Consider the following 15,000-nt stretch of genomic DNA (forward strand, 5'->3'; position numbering starts at 1 on the left):
TGAATGATCAAGTTTAATGCTTCCATTTTTGTCTTCAATGACAATTTCATCCAAATTTTAATCCTGTGTATAGGGTCAGAATGTCAGACCTTCTTTCTTGATTAATAAATATAAAACTATGCAAAGACACAATCATGATTCGGTTTGGGTGTCTAAGGACACCTCCATCTACAAATTCTATTGCAGGATTTTAATGACTGTGGAGTGTCAAGGGAGGATGGCTTTGTCAAGATAAACATGAAGACACTTGCTTAGGTATGGTCTTCCTAACTGTTCAGGAAATTCAAGGAAAACCAAAGGGTATGCTTACATATTCTGTACGGAGTGGTCTTCTCAAATTACTAAATTTCTCCAGAACATATTCTCGTACTGAAGATTTCGTGTACATTATCCAGTTCAAAACGTTCAGGTTACTTATATGCGATTCCAGCAGCTTATCCCAAAACTGAGGTAGTAAGTAGATATTAGAGTCTGTCTCTTTAATTCTAATATAGTTCATATGCAGGTATATAGTAATGAATGCAGACCTAACATATTTATATGTACTTCAGTCTTAAGACTGCAAGCCATTTTTTCTCTTAAAAGACATTCTTAGTAGGGTTTTATATCTGCTGTAACTAAACGAATGCTACAACAAACTGGAACAGAACTCTAAATAATCTGGTTCAAGTATAAGTTGTAAGCCTTTGAAAGGACTAAGGCTCAAACTCTCCAAGAAAGCCTACTTCGATGGTCCTTTGTCCAATACAATGATTAGAGTTACCTCAAAGCATAAAAAGCGGGGGTGTTTGTTGTTGAAAATCAGGATTAAATTAAATTTGTAAAGCAGAACTGTACAGAAAGGTTGAGTAACCACTGAAATGTAGGTTGCTTATGTCCACTCAAACAATTTAAATAGTCCAAAAAAGGAACAAGCCAAGGAAAATGTAATGAAAGGCAGCCCTCAGAAGCAACAAGAGACAAATAAATCAAGTTGTAAATTTGGCACAAAAACTGATGGACCAAAATGAGAGCGGACAAATGTCATGGCTAGAAAATGAGTTGGTTAACACAACTTCAGCTTGAAACATAAGGTGGCAAGACACTGTAGACATGATCACTGAAAAAAGAAAAGAAAATGTTAGAAGAAAAAAATGAGATACTAGTGAACTGAAAGGCAGTGATTCCTACCTTAAAGGTAAAACCAAAAGTTAGTATCTATTACCGATTGTGCTAAAATCAGGAAAAGGGTATAAAATTACACATTACTGAAGTTTAAAAGAAAGGCGAGAACAGAGAAAGAGGTCAGATGAATCTAATTTAGACTCCTAAAACACTCTAAGGAGTGAGTCCAGGCCAAACACTACACTGTGGCACAATAAAACTACCATAATGGAATACAATCAGAAAAAGTAGTAAGATAAATAGGTATCAGCCTCTACAACCCCAAATCTTTATGTTCATATAGGACAAACAAGATAGGAGTTAAAAAGTAGACCCAAACCAACCTCTTTCTACTAAAGCAAACACACATCAGCCACTCGGGACAAAATCTGTAATAAATTAAACAAATTTTAAATGCCCCCAGTGCAAAGGTGGAAATTGCCAGTCTTAGTTATTCCTGGTAATTCACAGGAGTCCAAGACTGAACTTTATGCATTTTGCCAATAACCTGGAAATCTATCCAGGTACTTATAAAGACAGGTAGAATGTGAAGTGTCCTTTCTCATTGGATGTAGCTGGTTGGTTATCTTCATGCGCAGACGCTTTGAAAGAAAAAAAAAAATAAATTAGAAATATTTAACCTTGGTACTCCCAAAACTACTACACAGCCTGCAAGTAAACAGTGCTATCCTGCTACAGGATTATGCCTCTGTGTAAGATTCTTATGGCAGATCTCTTCTTCCATTTCAACCCAAACCTTACCAATGACACCTTTTTACCTATGTGAAAGGTTATTTTGCGATGGCGCATTCCCCACCGGGGGGTTTATTCCACGCTTTTTGTATCCAACCTTTTTTAATCTTTACGGCACTGTCTTCACTTCTCACAAACATCACTATTTTGCTTAATCTCTTCTTGCTTGAGCCTCTGTTGTTTCTCTTTCTCATAGACAAGAGCGTCCTGTATTAACCTGAAAACAAAAAAGTGAAGAAATCAAGTAGTTTGTCAGGCACAAATATAAGTTGTAAAACAAAAAGAGTTGCAAACACGTGATGGTGATGATGACCTATCCAATTACAAAAAAAAAAACACACACTACACACACTTACACAACCACTATAAACTGAAATATTCTTCTGAAACATATCGTACCATAAACGGCAAAACCATCCAATTTTATAGCCTTAAAATGGTTTAAGACAAGTAATAGTTGATAAAACAAAAAAAAGTTTTAAATGAAATTTGTGGACTTGCAATTTTTCTCAAAAGTATATCTGAAACCAGTTTCCTCAAATAGGTAACTTTTGCAGTATATTCAGGTTAAAAAATAATAATAAACCTGAGTACAACATAAGGTCATAAAAAAAAAAAAAAAAAAAGGAGGGCTTAAGCAAAGACATTGGCCATATTCATAGGACAGTTCATTCTGCATATCCCACAACTGTAAGTAAAAATAAATAAAACGAAATATAATTAAGGTTTAAAACACATTTACATATATACCTCCGATCCCTGTTGAAACAATAGCAAGAGTGCTGTTCTAAGTTTGTTTTTTTACAATCCTCTTCGAGCTCCTTAACTAAATCTTCCGGGCTTTTCTCCTCCAGTTTTTCTATTCGATGCATTTCTTGGCACACCACTTCTTTATCGATGTTATTCCATTTGCACGGAGGAGCCATTAAACTCTTAAGAAAAAAAGTTAACCAGCAATTAGGCCTTGTGGGAAAGTCAACATTTCCTGCTTTATTTCGGTCTTAAAAATAGCACAATCGATAAATGAATATGGCAGGGGAAAAGGGTGATAACGAGAAGTCAATAAGCTTTTACTTTACAGAAAAGAAGTATCAACCTTGTATCGCTCTTCCTGTTGCTTTTTGAGAGTATCCAGAAGTTGAATTTCCTGCTCTTGCTCTCGCTTCTTTTGCTCCCTTTTCTCCTCTATTTGTTGCCTTTGGAACTTTCCAAGCCTGAAATATCAAACAACGAGATAGTGAAAACATAACATTAAATAAGAAGCCATGATTCCTGAGGAGTTAATACGAAGAGGTGCAATACAGAAAAATAAAGTTTTAACTTGGGACAGCAACCTCACTTTCAAAAGCGACATTACATTTATTATTTCATCCTTCGGTTTTACATTATTTAAACACCCAAATTTGAGTAGATCTCTTATCATTCAGGCAAATCTACACCACATTCAAATAAAATAATGAATCTCTTCTGGAACACAGGAGTACAGTAAGGCATCCTAAAAACCAGTTTCCTCAATGTGCATTCCTCCCATTTTCAGGAAACATTACTTAATATTTTACCAAAAAAACATGCGTTTTACCAAGTCTGACGACAATATGTGGATTATGTGGCACACGTAACATATGATTACTTTGTGGATGTTTTACTATTGTTTGCTATTGTTCAGCATTGGTCTACTGTACATAAATGCCGATTCTCTCTCTGTCTTCCATGAAAACCAAAGATTACATTTTTTTCCTCTGCCATCAGTACAAACTACACAGAATAAGTAACAAAACATCTTTGGGTGGAGTGTTGGAGTATGTGAATTTCCCCTTGGGATTAATAAAGTATCTATCTATTCCTTTACATTGCTTCTATCCAGATTAAAATTATATTAGCCATTAGAAACAAACTGATTAAAATGAATTATAAAAGAATACATTAATATGCATGCATTACTGTATAATACAATGTAAAAAAAAACTATTCTAACAAAAGTTTTTTTAAATACATACTTTATTACATTAGTAGTTAATAAATTATGCTATTTTGGCAATGTTAATGTTAATCATCAATAGGGAGTGAAAAAACCATCAACATTGTCTAAAATATATTAGGAAAAAAAACTGATCAAATAAAAAGCTGTGGCTACGTACTCCATACAATTCTGCCTCCTAATGGCCTCTTTTTCCATCTCCTTTATAATAGCCTGTCTTCTTTCCTGTTCCATGATGTTGTGTATTCGCATATTCTCAGCTTTCACCGTTTTCTGTACCTGCTTCTTCAATCGTCTTTGTTCTTTCTGTATTGCATGGCACTGGGCAGCCAAAAGGTACTAGGCAAATACAGAAAGAGAACAGCTTTAACATTTAAAACAAATTTTACCATAAAGGTCCATGACTCCTTTTCAAATAAAGCAATAGCCACATGTACAAGTAACTAGATATGAGAAGAAATTGCTTTTCCCCCCATTCTTGGAAATAAGTATAGGTCAATTTCCTGGCCAGTTTTAGTTTATTGGGGCAAAAACACCATTAAGATTAAACAGAAGAACATCTTGCATTAGAACTTGAAACAAATGTTCAGAATTTTGAAGAAAACAGGTGGTAAATGAGAAAGAGGTAAGCAAATGATGCAGACTATCATTTATTTTGTACATTGTGTCTGTGCACTGCACAGTTCTAACATCATATTATACTCACCTACAAGCCGAATATGGCTAGTAACTCTCTAATTAAGACAGAAGTTCTTATCTGTATTGGATAAATTGTGGTTTGTTTTAATGATTATTTTTTGTGAAATTCTGTAAAGTTTTAATTTCCACGTGGGGACAAAAAACTATTCTCTATTTAAATGTGCGATACTGATGCACTTATTTAATAACCATTTTGCATTTGTACGATAATGCATTATTAGCAAACCTCCAATTACAAATATGCACACTAATTTATGTGATTTTCATGCTCATAAAAAGGACCAAACATCTGCAGTTAAGATTCTTAAGCTGTTCTGCCAATGACACTTGTGATCAACCTTTCTTGGGACTGTCCAGCACAAGTTTATGGTGAAAGCTTAACCAGATGTTTAAAAGCTAATAATATCATATAGAACCTTTCTATATCAGCAGCATAATGCCACTCACTAAATCAGCACCCTAGGTTTAAATGCACTGACCAAATGTTGTTCACATTGAATCTGTACACTCATCTGTTTGATTTTCCTCCCATATCCCCAAAGATGTGCATGTTAGGTTAACAGACAACTGCAAATTGTCCCGAACGTGGGTATATGCATTAGTGGGCTTGCAAATGGAGTTGGCATCCTATTCAGGGTTATTTTATATTTTTAGAACTGCCAACTTAAGCAAATTGGTAAGGGTTGCATCAGGTGATTTGAGATGGAACTGGTAAACATAAACCAAAACCATGAGGGCACATTGAAGATTCGTCAATGTAGAGAACTGTGGTACAGTTATGAAATCAGATATATTTTGCCAAGAAAGACACCTGGAGAGAAAGGCATCTTTGAACTAATAAACATTGTACAGACTGGACAGTGTTTCACTCTCACACACAAACATTTGAGTTTGCCATTGGTTCACTACGATAACAACAATTTACCTTACCTGCATGTGTCTTTGGGAAAGTGGGAGGACAACCCATTCAGGGATGAGAATGTGCAAAACTCTGCACAGACAAGATTCTAACACAAGACGACTCAATGCCCATTAGACGTCAGTATTACTCACTGCTTTACCGTAACCCCAAAAAAATGCCAATAAACTCAAAAGAAAACATAACTGACATCAGAGTGTTTCTGGTTTCATTAACCAGACCTCAAGTTCCACATGGTAAAAAGGGCATTTTAAATTATTAATTTTTGGGTGTGCTCCCCCATTATGAAATTATACCTTGTTTAGCCTCCTCATTTCATCTTCATAGTCTACTTTGAGATAATCTTCTTCAGTCTTTAAATTTTCTCTCTCTTCCAAAACACCATCATCATCATCATCTTCCTGTTCTGGTTCATCCACTTGTACCTGTGGCGTTGCAGCCTTTATTTCATCTTGTGCCTCCTAAAAGTTTGAATGTAGAATAGTTTGGTGAGAATATTTGTCTTTTGTAAAACTACCAAACTAAAAGGACAACCTTCACAAATGGATCACCTTAGCTATGCAAAACATTCGTGCTTTTAGTAAAAAAAGGATGTGTTTACTATTTTTGAAATGTTCATAAATCTGAAACCCATTTGCCAAAACAAAAAACTGTCTCGGTTATGGACTTTGGAAAAATTGCGGCTACTGTGTTAAGAAAGAATTTCTTAATCAGAAGCCACCCAAAACTCCCACCTTAAAAATAATGGATTCATTTTTCCTTTCTTATTTACTTATGAATCCTCCACAATCTTTCAGCTTGGCTATTTCAGCATCTTGATGCCATTTACATTAATGCACAAGAGGTGGCTCCAAATGCACCTATGTGCAACTAAGCCCTGTAAATGACTCATTTCTGTTATAGACTAGGGATAGTGTATGTCTTGTGCAAGGATGTTACGGCAAAATAAAGTTCATCTTTAAATTTGCGCATACGTTAGGGGGGTGCAAAATACACAGAAACAAAGGAAATGGTAAACCAGAGGTTAGAACTCCAGCCTCACTTTTCCAGAACACTAATCTAATTACACTTCCAAATGACACAAAAGGCGACTCTAAACTAGTTCACTGCTCAGGAGTGTATGTTGTAATAAACTGGCATCCCACATTGCTATTTCTTACCTAGTGCTCAGTGCTACTCAGAAGATTTTGTTCCTTGCGATTCCTATATTTGGTTAAATATGCCTCAAAATATGGATGGACGTACAGTAACAAAATGGTGCAATTTATAAACTGGTTTTCTCTTGGTTATTTACCTTTATATAGGATAATTATAGCTAATTAACGGAAAACTGAAAATGAAGTGGTCAGTGTAAACATCTTTATAGAAGGAACCAAACAGAGTTTTCTACAGTCCACCTAAGATCAGACTTGTCCATAATCAAGCCCAGAGAAATATGTGTTTAAAAAGATCATGCATGCTTCTGGAATGGGGAAAGAAACAAAAAAAAAATTCAATGAAAGGGAACAAGAAAAACACACAAGAGTTACTCCTGGAATGAAATTTGGGTCTCCAGAGCTTTGAGTTAGCACTGCTGCCCTTTGCTTGATGGAACAAGCTCCAGATTTCATGCAACCCTGTTCTGGATAAGCACTTGTAGAAAATGGATGAATTTAGATGAAAACAAAAACGTACACCATCATAAAAAAAAAAGAACTTAGTTAAAAACTGAGAAATCTATTGTACCAAACACTAGAAATCCTAAAGTGCCTCATGGCTGAGGTTCATTCTTCTGTGCTAATCAATCTTTATTTGCAGTGACTATTTGTTTTGAAATATGATTCATAACATGCAAAGACTGTAAAATGCTTATTAAAATACATAGAAAGTCAATGCATATGCACAGTACAAAACATACAGAAACATCAATGAAATACCACATCTGAGAAGATAATACAAAGAAAAAAAAAGCCATATTTTTGAAACCGGAAAATACAATGATCAAACTGGATTTTAACAGTTGCGACAAAATAGTTTTTGCTAATAAAAACAAAGCCAAAATGAGACAACAGAAATGTAAAACTGAAGGGACCTTTGCTTTATTCCCTTTCTCGCTGATAACAGAAGCAATCTCTGGCTGTCTTTCCATAATAGGCTGAGAACTCCTCCAAAGTCTATGAAGCTCTGCTGGCGAATACATTGTGACCGTTGGTGCTGCGCTCAGGGGTCCCATATTTTTTCTAATAGTTGTAACTCTTGGGAACAATCTGAAAGTACGTTTATTTGTCAAAGAATTGCAATACTTTAAAAATTGTAATATTTGAACTGTATTAATTAAAAGCTCTAAAAATATTTACAAATTTTCTACAAGGAAAAAAAAAATTGCCAAAAACAGCAAAGATAAGCAAGTTAAATCATTTACCACAGATTAAAAAATAAATAAATAAATAAAATTGGCAAGGAGATTTAAGTCATTAAGAGTTACTGGCAGGGTCAGAGCAGAATTACATTATTTTAATGCAAAACAAAGACCATACAGAACATTTTTCTTAAAAATGCAGTAATAATCCATAGTGAGTAGAATGTCATTTGAGGAAATTTTCAAAATAAGGGAAGGATTGAAGTTTTTTTTATATAATCTTTGACATCAAGATAGCTTTCTAGAGAAAAAAAGATTCCATACTAGCTCTAATTCCATTACGAGAAACAACTTTCAAGATTCTCTCTGAAAATAATTCTCCACTGATTACAATTTGTCAAGTCGGTACACAACATTACATTTGTGTAAAAATACTTAATGACCGGCTGGGACTGCAGGTCTCTCAATATGAGGAGTCCTTAAAAGAGATGTGTACAAACATCAATGAACTAATGCAGTGGTGTAAAAAGGAAGCTAATTTTTTTCCAACAGAATAAGTAACCGAGACACAGAAAACACTTACCTGAAGTTTAAATAAAAAAAAAAAAAAAGTTAATGGCATGAAAATGAAATTACTAATATTAAAGTTGTAGCCTAGCAGCAACAGCTTTTGAATCCCCATTTCTTATCCTGTAATTGTTACTTCACTTTCCTTGTGAACAGACGAAGTGTGTTTTTCTTTAAGGCAAAGTATAACAAAGAGATATAACAAAACGTTAAATAGATAACCACCAATTACCTAGAAGTTTCAAAATGGAAAATTGGATCGAAAGCTTGTTCTTTTTTATATTTTTCCTTCCATGGATGCAACACCTACAAAAGGAAGTAAAAACAAAATGTGAAGCAAATACCTACATATATTTTTAGGAGCCATATGCAGCAGAAAAGGGGGGGTGGGGGTGGGGGTAGCATATCTACCAATAATAATAATAATAATAATAATAATAATAAAATAAGTAATAAGTTGGATATTAAATATTCCTGTATTTGGCTGTTAGCACTGCTATCATTACTGCCAAAGGAGCTATCTCACACCATATCAGAAGAACAGCTTGTCTGAGGATAGCAAAGGGGAAGATCTGGAGCAAGGTGAACACAATTCAAAACTGGCCAGCCTGGATTGCTTTAAGTTAAAGAAACTATCTCCTCTCATGTCAAGTTGCAAGAGTTCAGGTACTGTGGCATTTGGGGTACTGTAGAGAACCAGCTTAAACCTCCTATTTCAGATGCTGTTTAATGCTGGAATGGGGCCTGGTCCACAGTGGTACAATACTGAGCAGGACTGACCACATTTCCTTATAGCTAGTAACATATTCCAATTCATCCTGGAAGATTTCAAGCATTTCCAGGCTAGCCATGGGATATAAACTCTTGAGTGTGTAAATTGGTCTGCCAATGAGCTGTAATCCCGTTGTGCATTCTTTAAGACCTTTCCATAGGAGGATGTCGAGCTTTGGCAGACAGTTACTCCACTCAAGGGAGTAATACCTTATCACCATATGCTTTGAAAACCAGTAATTAAGTCAAACCTGTTTTTAAAAAACTAATTTATGCTGCCTGCCAAACAGGCAGAGGTCATTTAGTTTTCCTTTACAAAATATTTAAGATTTCTATTAGCCTTCGCCAAGTGGATTGTTATTGCGAGCTCCATCATGCCATGCTTTACCAGCCAACTAACATTACAGCTCATTAGAAATCAAACAATTTAACAAACACAAAGGACAATGACAAAAACTGAAGAACTTGTGCCATCTCTGTCTCTAATAGTGTATATAATACAGAGTGAGAGTGATACTGTGACATGAACCAAAGACTCTGGAGCCGTCCGCTGCAAACCATAAAAGGAATGCAAAACCACCACAAGGCTAACTTATGCATGCATCCACACTCGTTAAAAAACAGGCCAATTTGGAGTCATCAATAAATTTAACTGGAAAAACCATGGTATAGTATACAATAAGAAATTGGAGGAGCTGGGGAAAACAGGCAATGGGAGGACACTCAAACTCGGAACCAAACTACAGTCAGGCCAACAGCACAATTAACCACTATTCCAATCCAAAAACCATTTCCAGTTTTCTACAATTGGTAAAAAGATACATTGCCCTTTTTGTCTGGGGAACAATAAACACTACATAAAAAATTTATTCCCAGATTTTACATAGTGTACATGCCCAGAAATAGCCTCTAAAAAATTAATGTTTTATGCAATTACACTTCTGTGGACAAAAATTAATCTAACTTCACCAAACCCATTTAATTCAGGGTCTGGGCACTGGAACATATGCTTACTGTATGGGTTTAAGGATGAGAACTACTTTGGTTTGACCACCACTGTTTCAGACCTACAGTTATACTCCCACAGGGCCAATTTACAATCACAGACGGACTAAAAACGTCTTTGAGAATAACAAAGCACAGTAAGAATATGCAAAAGCAACAACAACATTTATATAGCACGTTTTCATACAAAAAATGTAGCTCAAAGTGCTTTACATAATGAAGAATGGAAAAATGAGACTCAGTAAGAAAATAAAATAAGTCAACATTAATTAAAATAGAAAACAGCAATCACACACAAAATTAAAACCCAAAACTCTGAATCAGTGGGAGAGCACCACGAACCTTATGCCATGATGCTGCCCTGGAGAAAAAGGATTAGACGATGGTCTAAAAACAGTCAGTAAAGAATGAAATGTACCAAGGGCATACTTTATTACAGTGAGATAGAACACACGCAAATAAAAGACGTTTTAAAAACCGAGCTGAATTAAAAAAAAAAAGTGTACTAAAAGTAAAAAAATAAGTCATATATCGCTCGTAAATTAAAAGCGTGGGCGCTTTTCATCAATCAACATTTAAAAACACTTAAAATCTTAGCAAAAGTGCCAACCTTTTACTTTACGAGCGATGTACGACTTATTTACTTTTTAGTACACTTAACTTATATAAGCGTGGTTTTTAAAAAGTATTACATTACATATTTTTTTATTGAAAAACACTGCTGCTATTTAACGGAAACGCTTTATTATTAACGTCCATGTGCACATATGGCCATGGGCACGTTTTTACCCATTGATTCATTTTAACAAATTAGAGGAAATCAGCACCTCCATACTAAACTTGGATTTTAAAAAGTAAGGAAACTAAAATAAACAGTGTCCCTTAATTAAAGATAACTTGCTTTATTAAAAAAAGACAACGAAATCTGCATCCCGCAGTACAAGCTTTCTAGTTTCGAACCCGAAGACCCCATTCTAGCTGATACATAAGAAACGGAAACACATTTTTCGCCAAAAATTGTTTAAATGAAACAGGCGAGTCTGAATTACTCCAGTGTCCGGTAAACATCATTCTATGCTTCAGTTTATCTTCCAAACAATGACACAAACGAAAGGTACCGTAAATATGAAAAAACAAGCCTGTCGTAACGGTGACATTAAACGACGCACCCAAAACTTACCGCTTTCTGTACCTTAAATCCAAACATTATGAAACCTAAATAGCGTCTGTGTGTAGTTTGTTATCGAATTTGTTATATGGGGGGGAAAAAAATCCTTCTAGTGTTATGAACTAGATAAGCTCCAACGTTACGTATCATCACCTGTCAAAATATTCAATGAGGAGAGAACGCGAAAGGATGTCCATAAATATGTCAGGCGCGAATCGATTACGTGCAGTGATTGGCTGAGAGAGGCCACGTGTTTGGATGCGGACACCCGCGAGATTTCGCGCCTATTTGTTGTTATTCGTAATAATGGCAGGTCGGGCTTGAGTTGTTTCTATTTTAAGGCGTTTTAAATGTGATACATTGTCAAGGCTGTACTTACACACGCTCTTGTACCTCTGGGGAAAATAAATCTCTGCGGTTGCACAGTTGAATGTAATGCAGAGTCATAATGTCAGACACCGTCTCAATTTCTGAGACCTGGTTTAAGAGGGCTGTCCACGCTCTTCTAAGTGTTCTTCGGTATCCATCCATCATCCAATCCGCTATATCCTAACTACAGGGTCACGGGGGTCAAGTGGCAAGTAAGTAGAATCTGCCATAGCATCCACCTCCGAATAAAACTGGCTGGAAAATGGATTGATAGTTAATATTACATTTTATATAACTGGAATTATATTTTAAGATATCTTTCAATCAAGATGGCATTAGGTGCCGTTCACCATATTGTCTTGTGCTTGTATTCTGATTTTTTTTTGATCTTTCCAAATTGTTGTGGCTGCCTTTAATGGAGCAAAGGGCGTTGACTGGCATGTGCGAAATATGGCTTGCCTGTTAATAACTTGAACCAGAAGTGCAAATGTGGGATTTAATCACACACACAAAAAAAACCCGGCAGCCTCCATTTTAATGGCGAGCATAAGGGGCCTCTGGCCTAATCGCTAAACTGCGCAGGCCCATACAGTTGAAGGTAAACCAAGACCACTGTAAGGCCAGCAGGGCTAATTCTAGTAATAATTTAAATTACTGATGGATGCTTATGAACGTATTTGGGACGACATCTAGCCCCTAATTCAGTAAAGGACATTGGATTAGTGTATTATGTTTTGACACTTTTAGGTACTCGTAAAACCGCGCCGTTAGTCCCGAGTATGCACATGCGTGAAATGTATTTATTTAAAACGTTATTCGTGTATTCATTTTCAAACATGCTCCAATTCTTCTAGGTTGAGGGGTGCCAGTTGGTATATCGGTGAAACTGGGTAGCGATAACCAACACTGAGAAGAAACACCTAGTAGTATGAAAAACTAGCGTACTCTTTTATTTCAGTTGATGAGGATTTTCTTCCTTGGTTTTTGAACCATTAGATTTTATTTTTCATATGTCGACGCAATCAGGATTTATCGGCATGCAAAAAGCCTCGCGAAAACGAAGAATTTCCCGTTTCCTTTAAGGATTCTTAATCGTGTATATCCCACGCGAACGTGTCCGCATCTACGGCATCCACTACCGTCTCAGCTGAAAGTGTCGTCCAGCGAGTAGGCGGTTAGGGAGTCCCGCGCAATTGGGCAAGTCAAACACCGCGACACGTCACCTTTCATCCAATCACAGGTCACGCTTCCGTCACGCAACGTTATATATGTCGATACTCGCGGTTTTTTTTGGACAGTAGTTGCTGTAGATACGTAAGTATGGGTGTTCCGATGGGTGCTCGTGTATTTCACACAAATAGTTTGTAGTAGAAATATTTGTTTTTTCACTGTAGATAACCAAGATTACAATTCATGTGCACATTTTGTAATAAGTTTTTGATAAGCTTGAAACGGCACGTCGTGTAAAAAAGGTCCTCTGTACATCATGTACCAAAAAAAGTAAACTGTATTTTGCATTGTGCTTTGACTACGAACTAAATAGAAAGAGTTAGTAAATGTATGTGCCTTAGCTGGCACGTCTTACAAAATCAATTCCTTGCAAATTAAGCCAGTCGTTTTAAGCATCGCTCGACTAAGTTGGTGTTGGGTCCACTGATAAAGCGCCTAATTGACGCGTTTGCTCGGTGGCATCGACTGCTGGTTGATCCGGACTTGGAGTGGTAGCCAGTACTTGTTGATCATAACCGAATGGCGATGACAAACCAGGAGGACGCAGCCGGAGGTGTTATAATGTCAGAAAGTCAGTTTACGTTAAAATATTGTATGTGGTAAAATGTAACAGAAACACTTTGTCTCCTCTGAGACATGTAGATGGAGGGAAATGGCTCTGTGCTTAAAAGATGCTTTAACTCGCATCCTAGTATAAAACATAGCAGTTTTAGAATCAAATTGGTACTTAATCAAAGTGTAAATAAGAGTGGAGTTAGAAAATATATGTATGGTGTCAAAGTAATGGATTGTTGCAGTAGATCAATCATGCACTTGTTTAAAGTAAAATGCTACCTAAATAATGCCAAGAGGCACTTGTCTACATTTGATAATCCAGTGAGATTTTTATGTGCTTCTCCAAGTTGGTCAGTCTTCTAGGATACCAGATGAGCTGGAGTGTAACAAGAATAAAATATTTGTTGTTTCTGAAATCATTTATTTTTCTTTCTACTGGTTTTATATCTACTTTTACGCTTTAATAATTCAGTTAGCAAAAGACTGAGTTGCTATAGATCATAAAAGGAAAAAAATTAGGCAAAGATCAGTTCTGTGCTGAAAAAAAAAAAACAGTAATTCAGTGTAGGGGTCAATAATCTAAGTATTGTGTCTCAAATATTGGTTTTAGTTTGTAAATCACCTCTACCTTTTCTTCCCCTTAAACATTTCACGGCTCAATTAAATGCACCAGTTTTCTGTCACTTGTGTTTGTTTGTTGCACAAGTGTCATATCCAAGAGACAATTGTATGTCAAAACTTGCAGCTGAAACACAAATTTAAAGTTGCGTTATTCAATTTTGCCTGCTTAGTTTAAGGAAATACGTTTTTTTACCAAACTGCTTAAAGTCACAATTATTCCCTTTTTGTTTTTGCAGTTTTTTAGAATGGAACCCTGTCCGTGGATTTTTACTGTCTTTCTCTGACTGGTAAACCACATTTTAAAATTTTAAATTGCATTCATTTAAATACAGGTGTCCAATTACTGTATTCAGAAAATTGTATTATTAATTGTACAAAATTCAACATATTCCTTTTTTAGAATTGCAAACCTTTTTTTTCTGTAAGTGAATGATTAAAGGACCACATGAAGGTAGTGCTGCTGCATCACAACTGCAAGAGCTCATCTTTGTTTCCCAGTCTAGCCATTATCTGTGTGGTGTTTGGACTTTGCATATTCTGCTACAATGCTAAACATTTCTCCACAAAGAAAATCCTAGTACTTTCTTGGCCAATTTACGGTGTCCCATCAATGCAGGTGAATGTGTCCTCCAATGACTGACTTTCTGTTGAGGGTTGTTGGTTCCCATCTTGTGTTTGATGCTCTTTGCAATAGGCGCAAGAAGGTTAATCAGATGGATGAAAGTAGGAATTGGTATATTGTATTTACAGATAAGCTGAAGTTTTGCATCGTATGTATGTTAGAAGCAATAGTTTTCAAACCCATTTGCATCAGGACAAAATAATATGCCTTCCTTCCAGTACATAGTTTATTTGCTATTCTTGTTTTACTGTTTAATGGTTTT

General features: G+C 35.9%; 2 protein-coding genes and 1 long non-coding RNA gene across 4 annotated transcripts in view; 1 reads left to right on the plus strand and 2 right to left on the minus strand.

Moving 5' to 3' along the window:
• Positions 1-2,019: 2,019 nt before the first annotated feature.
• Positions 2,020-6,061, minus strand: LOC120516423 (golgin subfamily A member 6-like protein 6). The gene is made up of 5 exons (XM_039738069.1): positions 6,044-6,061; positions 5,789-5,953; positions 4,035-4,213; positions 2,976-3,110; positions 2,020-2,113 (listed from the first exon to the last, which is right to left on the minus strand). Exons 1-5 carry the CDS (start codon positions 6,059-6,061, stop codon positions 2,020-2,022), a joined length of 591 nt encoding a protein of 196 aa, XP_039594003.1.
• An 805-nt stretch (positions 6,062-6,866) lies between these two features.
• LOC120516842 lies at positions 6,867-11,493 on the minus strand. Its single transcript, XR_005630929.1, has 3 exons — positions 11,354-11,493; positions 8,630-8,703; positions 6,867-7,738 (listed from the first exon to the last, which is right to left on the minus strand). It is a non-coding gene; the product is annotated as an uncharacterized LOC120516842 (long non-coding RNA).
• A 2,859-nt stretch (positions 11,494-14,352) lies between these two features.
• Positions 14,353-15,000, plus strand: part of LOC120516826 (cilia- and flagella-associated protein 45-like) — a 16,160-nt gene continuing 15,512 nt past the window's right edge. For both annotated transcript variants that reach the window (XM_039738781.1, XM_039738780.1), the window contains exon 1: positions 14,353-14,403. The gene's annotated coding sequence lies outside the window, so the exon portion shown is untranslated. The remainder of the gene's footprint in view (positions 14,404-15,000) is intronic.

Source organism: Polypterus senegalus, chromosome 16 (genome assembly GCF_016835505.1).
Source record: "Polypterus senegalus isolate Bchr_013 chromosome 16, ASM1683550v1, whole genome shotgun sequence".
NCBI classification, from domain to species: Eukaryota; Metazoa; Chordata; class Cladistia; order Polypteriformes; family Polypteridae; genus Polypterus; species Polypterus senegalus.